General features: G+C 36.1%; 3 protein-coding genes across 3 annotated transcripts; all 3 read left to right on the top strand.

Annotated features, from left to right (window-relative positions):
* The first annotated feature begins 1,794 nt into the window (after positions 1–1,794).
* LOC18019568 (laccase-12) lies at positions 1,795–4,387 on the top strand. The gene is made up of 6 exons (XM_006398940.2): positions 1,795–1,927; positions 2,026–2,177; positions 2,411–2,655; positions 2,776–2,904; positions 2,986–3,930; positions 4,019–4,387. Exons 1-6 carry the CDS (start codon positions 1,832–1,834, stop codon positions 4,147–4,149), a joined length of 1,698 nt encoding a protein of 565 aa, XP_006399003.1. The 5' UTR covers positions 1,795–1,831; the 3' UTR covers positions 4,150–4,387.
* A 1,218-nt stretch (positions 4,388–5,605) lies between these two features.
* On the top strand, positions 5,606–7,455 carry LOC112086854 (dehydration-responsive element-binding protein 2A). The gene is made up of 2 exons (XM_024156926.1): positions 5,606–5,826; positions 6,211–7,455. The coding sequence occupies exon 2, from the start codon at positions 6,234–6,236 to the stop codon at positions 7,254–7,256; it is 1,023 nt and encodes a 340-aa protein (XP_024012694.1). The 5' UTR covers positions 5,606–5,826; positions 6,211–6,233; the 3' UTR covers positions 7,257–7,455.
* Positions 7,456–10,508: 3,053 nt separating this feature from the next.
* LOC18019570 (abscisic acid receptor PYL5) lies at positions 10,509–11,591 on the top strand. The gene has a single exon (XM_006398942.2). The coding sequence runs from the start codon at positions 10,730–10,732 to the stop codon at positions 11,333–11,335; it is 606 nt and encodes a 201-aa protein (XP_006399005.1). The 5' UTR covers positions 10,509–10,729; the 3' UTR covers positions 11,336–11,591.
* Positions 11,592–11,823: the final 232 nt, after the last annotated feature.

Raw genomic sequence — 11,823 nt, forward strand, 5'->3', positions numbered from 1 at the left:
GTCTTAACAAACCTTGCTTTCACCATAACCAAAAACCATGTGAAGCATAATTAATTGATTAGGTCGAAGATATTTTATATACTTTTTTTCCATGCATAGTTTATTACAAGAATATTCGTGTTGTAAACTTGTAATGTTGATCAATTGATTCGGAAGTTAACGTCAGGATTTACCTCAACTTTGTTCGGTAAACGAGGCTCGTTATTTAATCCGGGAAGTGTTGGTAACTTAAAGAGAAGTCTTCGTTAGAATGTTTTTTCCTCAGAGATTTGATTGTAAGTGCCCGACCAAAAAAGTCTCTGTCACACCAGCTATATATTTTCGCTAATTTCGTGTGAAGACTTTGTTTTTGCTGTGGAAATTGACAAATATGAGATAATAACGAGACCAAGGGATAACGTAGCATTGAAGTTTATCGTGATTTGACCCCAAAAAGAAAGAACTTTATCGTGAATGTTGGTTAAAATGCATGATGAAAGATTTAAATTACTCCAAGGGAAAATGTCACTTCCTTATTAGCAGTTAGTTACTTGCATATTCTATACCTATGTATGTTTGTTAATATACAAACAAAAGAAATAATGAGATTATTAGACTAATATGACCCCTTCATCAGTATACATCTGAATATGGGATTTGAGTTCAAACTTCAATTTTAAAGAGAAGATTCTGCATTTTCATTTCTACTTTAGATGTTGTTCCTACTCCAGTATGAGATCCGAGTTTTGATTCGGTGTTCTTATTAAAAATCTTAACTCGATAACATAAAAAAAAAAAAGAAGCATGTATTTATGCTAATACGTATTACATATATTGTAAATAATCATTTTCCTAGTAAAGAATGAGACGTTGTTAATCATTTTGAGATTCGTCTAACACGAAGACAACAAGTATCTATCCCATGTTGGAGTTCGGACTGCCCATGAAGGTATAACTAAATAACTAATCTTATTGTATAATAAAAAAAATTAATATATATCTCACGTTGCTATTTGGTTACCAAAGACTTTTTATTAATGAGGTGATGATGATTAAAAATCGTTTTATTTGCTAAGACAGAGAAACTTGGAAATGAATGAAGAAGCTTGAGACACAAGCACACTAGACGTGATATGAAAGGACTTGAGTTCAACTCTACTAAACTTTGTTGAAGTTATGCTAAGTGTTGGGTGGAACTACTCCCCTCAACTAAGTCTTTTATCCCTTTCAATGTCTCAGGTTCTCCTCAATTTCGGAAAGGGCAAACAAAAATGTTAAAACAGTTTGTCAAGTATAAAAACCTATATGGCGTGGAATATCAAGTTTACAAAGCATGATTATGCCATATAAAACGGAGTTTTTTTTTAATAAAAATTTAAACTGTTTCCATAATTTAAAGTTTTCTTTTTAATGTCGACGTTTCTATCAACTAAAACAAACTTCAGGAATACTATTAGCTAGTATCATTTATTTCTAACATCTGGAGATTTATTTGGTACTCGAATTATCTTGATGTGTTAGGTGTTTAATCTAATCCTATGTCCACTAACATATTTTGTCTAAATACACTTTTGAGGTTGATTAAAAATTTTAAACCATGACTTTCGATGAAAAGTGTGAAAGGAAGCAAAAACAAACATAGCCAACGAACTGATAAAGACACTAAAATATGTTGGTGACCGGTAATTTTAATTTTCTTTTGAATAATTAGAACCTAATTCTTCCAAACTCCACATAAATTGATAATAACTCGAATGTAATTTCACTATAAAAGGGATCTTTCCCTCTTTCAAAATCACTCAAACCCTCCTCTCATATCTCTCAAAACCTTAATCACACAAAAATTTACACGATGACCACCGTTCACACATTCTCTTTCTTTATGTTCTATTTTTTCCTTTTCTCGGCTTCAACGATTATCGCCAAAGTTCAGCATCATAACTTCGTTGTACGTAAAATAAAAATTTAAAAATGCATGTTCATATTGATTATCAACAAATTATCATTATTTTATTTGTCTCTATATATGTGTGTGCCATCATTTAGATACAAGAGACGCCGGTGAAGAGGCTGTGCAAGACCCGTAACGCCATCACCGTCAACGGAATGTTTCCGGGGCCCACACTCGAAGTCAACAACGGCGACACTCTTGAAGTCAAAGTCCTTAACCGTGCCCGTTACAATATCACCATCCATTGGTACATTATAGACTTAACACTACATATAAATTATATTTTGAGAGAATTATTGTAGTTCACAAAAAGAGAAATTTTATTAGATTCCAATATACCACAAATTTTTCTGACAATTGCACTACATAACACTTTTTTTTTCAACGTAAGAAGGAAATTTAATATTCTTTTGTCACGATACACCAAATCATTAAGTTTGTTTTTATATATGATAAAAATGAAAAAAAAAAAAACAACAGGCATGGAGTAAGGCAGATGAGAACTGGATGGGCTGATGGGCCTGAATTCGTGACCCAATGTCCGATCCGACCCGGAAAGAGCTACACGTACCGTTTTACTATCCAAGGCCAAGAAGGGACACTGTGGTGGCACGCTCACAGCTCCTGGCTCCGAGCCACCGTCTACGGTGCACTCATCATCCAGCCAACCCCTGGTTCCTCTTTTCCTTTTCCTAAACCAGATCACCAAACCGCCCTCATGCTTGGTATACACTATACCATACCGGATTTTTTCCTCACTTGATCTATAAATTTTGAATCTAATCGACCATCAAAGGAATTAATTATTCGAGAATTTTATTAGCAATTTTTTTTTGTCTAATCAGGGGAATGGTGGAATGCTAATCCGGTTGATGTAATTAACCAAGCGACTCAAACCGGAGCTGCTCCGAATATATCTGATGCTTATACAATCAATGGACAACCTGGTGACCTCTATAATTGCTCAACCAACGGTGAAAAAAAAACACTATATGATATATCTTAATTAAGTTATTTTAATTTTTTAAAAATACATTAAACTTTTAAAAATGCAGAGACTGTTGTAGTACCGATAAATTCAGGAGAAACAAGTCTCCTACGAGTGATCAACGCAGCTTTAAACCAACCGCTATTTTTCACGGTGGCAAACCACAAGCTAACCGTGGTTGGAGCAGACGCGTCCTACCTCAAACCATTCACCACAACGGTCCTTATGTTAGGTCCGGGCCAAACCACCGACGTACTTCTAACTGCCGACCAACCACCAAAACGCTATTACATAGCAGCGAGAGCTTATCAAAGCGCCCAAAACGCACCGTTTGATAACACCACAACAACAGCCATTCTCCAATACAACAAAACGACAACAACTTCTCCACCAATCGTGCCGTTTTTGCCTGCCTTCAACGACACGAACACCGTGACGTCCTTCTCCAGAAAATTCAAATCTCTCCGTAACGTCGTCGTACCGAAAACAATCGACGATAATTTGGTCTTCACCATCGGTTTAGGTCTCGATAATTGTCCCAAGAACTTCCCCAAAAACAGGTGCCAAGGCTTAAACGGAACCCGGTTTACTGCTTCAATGAACAACGTTTCGTTTGTCCTACCGTCGAATTTCTCGCTCTTGCAAGCACACTCCAACGGAATTCCCGGCGTTTTCACGACGGATTTCCCGGCCAAACCGCCGGTTAAATTTGATTATACCGGAAATAACATTAGTCGGGCTCTGTTTCAGCCGGTTAAGGGTACTAAACTGTATAAACTCAAGTATGGATCGAGAGTTCAAGTTGTTTTACAGGACACGAGCATTGTTACATCGGAAAATCATCCGATTCACCTTCACGGTTACGACTTCTACATTGTCGCTGAAGGGTTTGGTAACTTTAATCCCAAGAAAGATACTTCTAAGTTTAACCTAGTTGATCCTCCACTTAGAAACACCGTGGCTGTTCCTGTTAATGGATGGGCAGTTATCAGATTCGTGGCGGATAATCCAGGTGATTAACAGAGTTAATTAAGATCCATTATTGAACATTTGAGCTGAGAATAATAAGTAATGTTTGTTTTTTTTGGGTGATGAAACAGGAGTGTGGTTGATGCATTGTCACTTAGATGTTCATATCAAGTGGGGTCTAGCTATGGCGTTTTTGGTCGATAATGGTGTGGGAACATTGGAGACTCTTGAAGCTCCTCCTCTTGATTTACCTGTTTGCTAGTTTCAGCATCATGATCATTATCAACTTACCATTTATTGAAATATTATAGATCCAGAAAAAAGAAAGGAAGATTCCTTTATAGAAGATCATATTCAGATATTGGTATTGTATTGGATTAAATGTATTCGTGGAAGATAAATCTCATAATCCGTTTGCGTAGATAATGTATGAGTTCAATGTCGATCATAATGATTGTTGGCGTTTTAAGGAAACGCAAAATTAAGGAAATAATATTGATTTTGAGCACAAGGTGAATCAAGATATCATTTTCACAGCTTAGTGATCCGAACATCATTTCATATTAATGGGCCATTTCATAGACCTAATAGCTCAGCTAAGATGCATAATGTGCAACGAAAAAAATGGGGTTAAAAAAATGAGCTTGAAAATACATGATGATTGAAAAGGCCCATGGGCTTAAAGTGCGTAGGCAATTGCGTAGGCTAACATCAGCAATGGCGTTAAGAGACAGCGTAGCCTATGAAGTGGTTACGGTAACAAAGGGACACACGACGCACATGCAAAGGCCAAGGATGCTACTCCTTACATCTTGCAACCATATTATTTATTAATAGTGACCCTTATTAAATATATATGATTATGGACCCTCCTGCTCTCGTCGAAATTAAGCCACCCAAGTTTGAGCTTCACCCATTGACACGTCTATCGTTAAATATTATTTAATGATTTTTCCTTTTTGCCAATAGTCTTTCTTTTTTTGCCAATAGTCTTTCTTTTTTTGCCGGTAATATTGAATGTTTAGTGACTTTTTTCAACGGACACTGCGATATAACAAAATCAGCACTTTTTTATATAAAAAAAGTTATTTTCTTGATAGCCGCTATTTTTTCTTTCTAAAAACACTGTCTATGTAGATTGGAACGTAACTGCCGTTGATTCCTTTTAAAGTTAACAATAATCTTTTGCCATTAAGAAAACGATTTAAAATGTAGTAGTAATTTTGAAGTATTGTAAAAGAATGTACCATATGCCATAAACACTTGAAAAAATCGGAGTATTATGCATATTCAATTACTAATCTAATATCTAGAAATCAATGTTATACGTATTATGCACCGATAGTATCAAAAATTTATATTTTGAAAGTGTCAGAAACCGAGAATTGTCGAGAAAGAACAGCAGGAGGCACGTAACGAGGTATACGACAATGAGCTGTCGTCACTTAAAAGAAAAAAAAAAGAGACATTTTAAAAAAATTATTATTAAAAGGATGCAGTTTTAATGATCTTATCTATAACCCTTTATAAAAAGGTTTAAATATTTTACTTTTCCGTATCAACAGCGTGTTTGTGCTGGTTCGAGAAGATTCGGGACACTGGGCAACTGGGAAGACGTCTAAGCCCAAACGTCCGAATCAGATAATGACACGTTACTTCTATTTAGCGCAGATAAATATAATAATATCAGAAATATCCAGAGAAGGCTATAAATATCTCTCGACCTTTCTCCTCAATAGATATTTTGCTCAAGCTGTCTGACAAATCGAGAAGAGACATAATCAGTAGCGAAAACGCGAAAAAGATCAATTCAAGGAAGAAAAATACGCGCAAGTCCATTTAACGAGAAGATACAACTGACAGTCGAACAAGAAGGCGATTACAGAAAGAGATTTGATTTCAATCGGAGCTTCGGGTTTTGAGTTGTCGTCCCCAAGAGGTATGTTCATTTCTGGGCTCTTGACAAATTGATGATCGATTTCTCTCATTTCTTTTTGATTTGGTCTCGAAAAGGGATAGTCTTGATTGGTGATTGTCTTCGATTTTGCCTCTAGGCTTCGCTGTGAAATTTAGATGTTCTCAATTTAGGATTTCAGTTCCTCAATTTTACTACTGAGATGTTCTAAGTAAATTGGTATGAAATCATATAGATCGAGAATCAGATTATGATTTTAGTCGACGAAACTGAAAAACTTAGTTCAAATTGATTCATACATACAAACCAGTTGTAACTTGTCTGTCTATGTCACAGATTCGTTGATATTGTCTCTCTCTCTTACGGTTGGAATCGTGTTCTGATATTAAAGTGTTGTGTTCATTGTAGATTGTGTTGTTTCTGGTGAGAAGATGGCAGTTTATGATCACAGCGGAGACATCAATAGAACTCAACTCGATACATCGAGGAAAAGGAAGTCTAGAAGTAGACGCGATGGTACTACCGTAGCTGAGAGGCTTAAGATATGGAAAGAGTACAACGATACTGTAGAAGCAGCTTCTACCAAGAAACGGAAAGTACCTGCAAAAGGGTCGAAGAAAGGTTGTATGAAAGGCAAAGGAGGACCAGATAATGGTAGATGTAGTTTCAGAGGAGTTAGGCAGAGGATTTGGGGTAAATGGGTCGCTGAGATTAGAGAGCCAAATCGAGGCAGTAGGCTTTGGCTTGGCACTTTCCCGACCGCTGAAGAAGCTGCCTCTGCTTATGACGAGGCGGCTAAAGCCATGTACGGTCCATCGGCCCGTCTTAACTTCCCTGAGTCCACTGTGTCTGATGTCACGAGTACATCGAGTCAGTCTGAGGTGTGCACGATTGAGCCATCTGGGGATGTTCATGTGAAAACAGAGGACGCAGATTGCGAATCCAAACCATTCTTCAGTGATGCATGGACGATGCATCATATGGAGGAGAATGGTGCCTGTGGTGGTGTAGAAGAGATAATGAAGGACGTTAAAGCAGATGCCAACGTTGGTGTTACCGATAAAGATTGGTTGAGTGAGTATGAACATAAGTATTGGAGTGCGGTTCTGAAGGAGAGAGAGAAGCACAAGGAGCAAGCCGTTGCAGACACATGCCAGCAGCAACCGCTGGATTCGCTCTCTGTTTCAGATTACGGTTGGCCTGACGATCTGGCTCAGGGTCACTGGGACTCTTCAGAGATGTTTGATGTTGCTGAGCTTCTAGGGGACTTAAATGGCGACATTTTTACAGGCTTGAACCCGGGGAACAATGTTGTCAGCGGATTATGTGAACTCGAGAAGCAGCAAATTGGACTGCAAGGGCTTAACTCTGATTATGGATTGCCACCGCTTCAGCTCGAGGCACAAGACGGTAATGAGTTATTCGATCTGAGTTTCTTGGATATGGCCAAGTGAGACAACAAAGGATGCAGTTGGATATTTTTAACCTTTGTTTTTTGCCTGAATAATCCGATCAAAGACTGTTGAGAGACTCTATTGAAGTTTTAGTGGTATAGAGTACCTCATAAGACTGATGATCCCTTTTAAAAAAAAAGATATATATAGAAGTGAAATGTATTGAGTATCATATAATAACAGAGAAAATTGAACTGTATTTATCGAGAGAGTGATATGATAACAGAGAACATGCGTCTCTTTAGTTCTGTTATAGTCTTTCCTGTGATGCAACAACAAGAAGAACACATTATTGTTCACAAGTGGAGCTTTATGGGCTTCAGTGTATTTGTCAAATTGTCAATGGACCATTATGGGCCTATATTTATGACTTTAACATGATGGAGCTTCGTGATGCTCTTCCGTTCTCTCTCGAAATTTTTTTTTTTTTGGGTGTAAATGTTAATTTTCTCTTTCGAAAAGTTTTCATTAATATGTATGATGAAAGACAATACACAGATACCTTTTTTCTTTTTTTTTTTGACACACAATACAGAGACACCTAACTCACCGAAGAAGCAACGATCCATGAATATAAAATTTATTTGTATACACTTGCGTTATGACAACAACAAGTATAGTACTGTACTGTGTTAGCTTGGCTTTGTCATGATCGTAAGAAGAGATCAAATTTATATCAAGTTGTGGTTAAAGTTGTCAAATTCGGTGTTCTTGAATTGGGTTGGGTTGATATTTTCCTCCTCGCCTAATGCATACGTTACCAATTAATTGATATACTATGGTAGTTGATCATAATGCACATATCAGAGAGCCGTCTCTGACCACAGACTAATGAAGCATGTATTTTAGGGCCAGAAGAGTTAAATATTTTTTTAGGGCCAATTTTCCAGAATTTGAGTTAGTCCAAATGATTTGTGAATAGATGAAATTTGGTTAGAGGTTTCTTGGATTAGATTCTTTCCAAGTACATATCTGTCATTTTTTCTTATTTTTATCAATTATTTATGGGCTAAACTGCATTAAAAAAAAATTTAAGAGACTAATTTTTTTTTCTCGCTTGTAATTAAAGAAATCTCAGACACGGCTCTGTGCACACTTTATCACTCTTTCGAAAATATATATTAGACAATTATTTACCTAAATTAAGTTTTTTTTTTTTCGACTACCTAAATTAAGTTTTCTATAAGTTTTGGAAAGGGAAAATTTATAAGATTTTGGCGTATCTCCTGATCAAACTTTTGCTACGAACACATCAACTCAAAAAGCCTATCAAGTTGTGTAGTTTTATTTTTAGATATCACCAAGTTGTGTGGGTTTATAAGGTGACTTGTTGTTATTCTTATCCAAAAACAAACAAAATTATGCTACTAAAATTTATTGAACGAACTGACAAAAGCACAGATTATAATAGATTGGGTTAATCCACTTCTTACATGTCTTATTTAGTTATTATATAAATGATCAAAAATCAGTAACAAATTAAATTGTTTTGTGATTCGTTAAAAGTTAAAATTATCCCAAACTTGCCTTTAGAGGTATATTGATGTATTTAAGTCGGCTCACATATATTTGTGTGTATTCTTTTTTTTTTTTTTGTCGTCTATATTTGTGTGTATTCATATGTTGTGGATATGCTTATATGCTTAAAATTTATATGGATAAATAGTTGCATTTAAAAAGACGTTTGTTAATGTTTTGAAGAAGAAAAAAAGAATGCGTCTCCCATTTAAAGAGCAAAAGAGTAAAAGAATACAGCCAAAAGGGCCAGTGAAGTTTGTTGTAGTTATTATCTGAGACAACTTCTTTTCAAAATTTCAAAGGATAAAAAGAGAGGGAACTATTTTACTTTGTAACCAAAAATTATGTTAAAAAACACCAAAGAGCTTCGTCTTCTCCTTAGAGAGAGCTTCCTACCCCGCAATAATCATAGCTTTTCGTATCTATAAATTAGATGGATCCATATACATTATTACTTAATTAGTTGTAAATATTCACATAATAAATTTTCGCCGGTTAGGAAAAATGGTAAATGCATGTCTTACAATTTATGAAACTTGATGTAGTGTAACATTACCCAAGTCGTCATTATAATTCGAAATTTATTTAGAAACAATATACACACATAGACAAAGTCGCGATGCAACAACCTTTGTACTATATGAGAATATTATATTTAAATGGCAACAAGAATTAATAAAAGAAATGGAGAAAAAAAAGGAAAGGATAATCTTCCACCTAATAAACTAAGTCCAAAGAAGTTTGCAAGTGGCAACATCCACTTGCATCGTCCGGCGTAAGCTCTTTGATAAGGTCTCACCTTCCTATTTTCCTCCCAACTTTCTCTCTCCATACTTATATATATCGATCGCATTTATATATACCACATATACATACAACATTCTTATACATACATAAATGCCAAACCCATCAACATCTGTGCATGCACGTGTGCTCATGCATGTATGTAGTTTTAAGTTACCCATATGGTCATGGCTATGATGAATCTGTGATTAATAATCAATTAATGACACCACATTTTCACATGCGCGTTACTCCTTCTGAAAGTTAATTATACGGTAGAAGAACCAAATGCTATTTCAAATCGCGATTTCTATTTCAAAATATATTAATTAAGATGCTAGTAAAAATCCTATTTTTTTCAAGGAAATCAACTTTTTCTCTATTCTAGTTACATATATATAGAATTTATATTATATTACATTGTAAAATTCTGTCACATGGTTTTATCATCTTAATTGTTCGCTATGTGAACTGAGATACTGTTGCATGTTATTTCTTATAACTTCTATACTTTTACAGTTGATGTTACTCAATAAAACATGTATATCATAAGTGTATTTTAATTATAACAGTGAAATATGTTAACTATAAGTAACGATATATATTAAAAAATGATAATTGGCATTCACTTTTGCCAGAAATAATTTATTTACTGGAATCATATCTCTAGTTAGACCTTGAAGATTCTAGAATGTAAATTATGTAGAAAATTTTGGTGGTATTTTATAGAAAATGAAGGAAGCGGTCTTAAGGAAAAAAATTATGGTAGATAAGATGGTACAATGTATCCATATGGTCACATATACAAACACAACTGCGTCTATATACACATACACAAAGCCTTCACATCCCCAGCTATCTCTATCTCTCTATCTACAAATATATTTATACCAAATATAAAAAAAAACACACAATAGGTTCATATCTTATTATTTAAAAGATGATCATCCTTTTCTTAATTCCTCAAACAAAACCAACTTGACAACCGACAGCGAACAAGATCAAAAAAGCTCTCTCCTTTGCTCATCAACCAAATATATACAAATCCATTAGTTTCTCATCTGAAATCAGAGATTCCACTTAGAGAGAGAGAGAGAGAGAGAGAGAGAGAGAAGAAAGAAGAAGAAGAAAAAAAGGAGAGAGAGATCAAGAGATAAGAGAAAATTAAAGAGATGAGATCACCGGTTCAGCTACAACACGGCTCGGACGCACCGAGCGGCTTCCACACGGTGCAGCCTCACGATGGTCTAATCCGACGTGTGTGTCTCACGCGCGGCATGCATGTCCCTGAGCACGTGGCGATGCACCACACGCACGACGTGGGTCCGGATCAGTGCTGCTCCTCGGTGGTGCAGATGATCCACGCGCCTCCCGAGTCCGTGTGGGCCCTCGTGCGCCGTTTCGATAACCCCAAGGTTTACAAGAACTTCATCAGGCAGTGCCGTATCGTCCAAGGCGACGGGCTCCACGTCGGCGATCTCCGGGAAGTCATGGTCGTCTCCGGACTCCCTGCGGTCTCGAGCACCGAGAGGCTCGAGATCTTGGACGAGGAGCGTCACGTGATTAGCTTTAGCGTCGTTGGTGGGGACCACCGGCTCAAGAACTATAGATCGGTGACGACACTGCACGCGTCGGACGATGAAGGGACCGTCGTGGTGGAGTCTTACATCGTCGATGTGCCGCCGGGAAATACGGAGGAGGAGACTCTTAGCTTCGTCGATACTATCGTCCGGTGCAATCTTCAGTCTCTAGCTAGAAGTACCACCAACCGGCAATAACCTCCTCTTTTTTTTTTTTTTTTTTTTTCTTCTTTAAACGCAAATTATGTATCTATTTTCTTCTTTCTTTCTTTCTTTTTTTATTTTCCGTTTGGTTGTTTCGATCGATCATCACAAGGTAAAAAATTTCCGAGTACTTTTTTATTTTCTTAATTAAATAGATATTTTGGTGTAGAATTCCATTGTGAGATTTATATATGTTGGGAATATCGAAATTGGAGGGTTGGTACATAAAAACATTTTGAGGTGAATCTGTTATATGAATTCATAATAATCCTTTGTTGATTTGTACGTGTTGTAAATCATTATCTGCGAACGGGTTTACTTTTTTTTTTGAACAAAAAGGAAAAATGATTCGTGTTTGCTTATAGTTTCTTTAACCATTTTTGTGACATGTAAATGAGTTCGTATATAGAACATAATTCGATACTATTTCTGTTGGTACTTGTGTCCAAAACAATTTTCTTACATAGAAAATATATTTCAAA

This window comes from Eutrema salsugineum, unplaced genomic scaffold (genome assembly GCF_000478725.1).
Source record: "Eutrema salsugineum unplaced genomic scaffold, Eutsalg1_0 scaffold_2, whole genome shotgun sequence".
In the NCBI taxonomy this organism is placed as follows: domain Eukaryota; kingdom Viridiplantae; phylum Streptophyta; class Magnoliopsida; order Brassicales; family Brassicaceae; genus Eutrema; species Eutrema salsugineum.

What these genes read in the sequence shown, in the direction of transcription:
- LOC18019568 (XM_006398940.2), top strand. Translation starts at nt 1,832, where the DNA reads ATGACCACCGTTCACACATTCTCTTTCTTTATGTTCTATTTTTTCCTT. An exon ending in TTCAGCATCATAACTTCGTT is followed by an intron (nt 1,928 to 2,025) that starts GTACGTAAAATA and finishes GCCATCATTTAG; the next exon opens with ATACAAGAGACGCCGGTGAA. An exon ending in CCAAACCGCCCTCATGCTTG is followed by an intron (nt 2,656 to 2,775) that starts GTATACACTATA and finishes TTGTCTAATCAG; the next exon opens with GGGAATGGTGGAATGCTAAT.
- LOC112086854 (XM_024156926.1), top strand. Translation starts at nt 6,234, where the DNA reads ATGGCAGTTTATGATCACAGCGGAGACATCAATAGAACTCAACTCGAT.
- LOC18019570 (XM_006398942.2), top strand. Translation starts at nt 10,730, where the DNA reads ATGAGATCACCGGTTCAGCTACAACACGGCTCGGACGCACCGAGCGGC.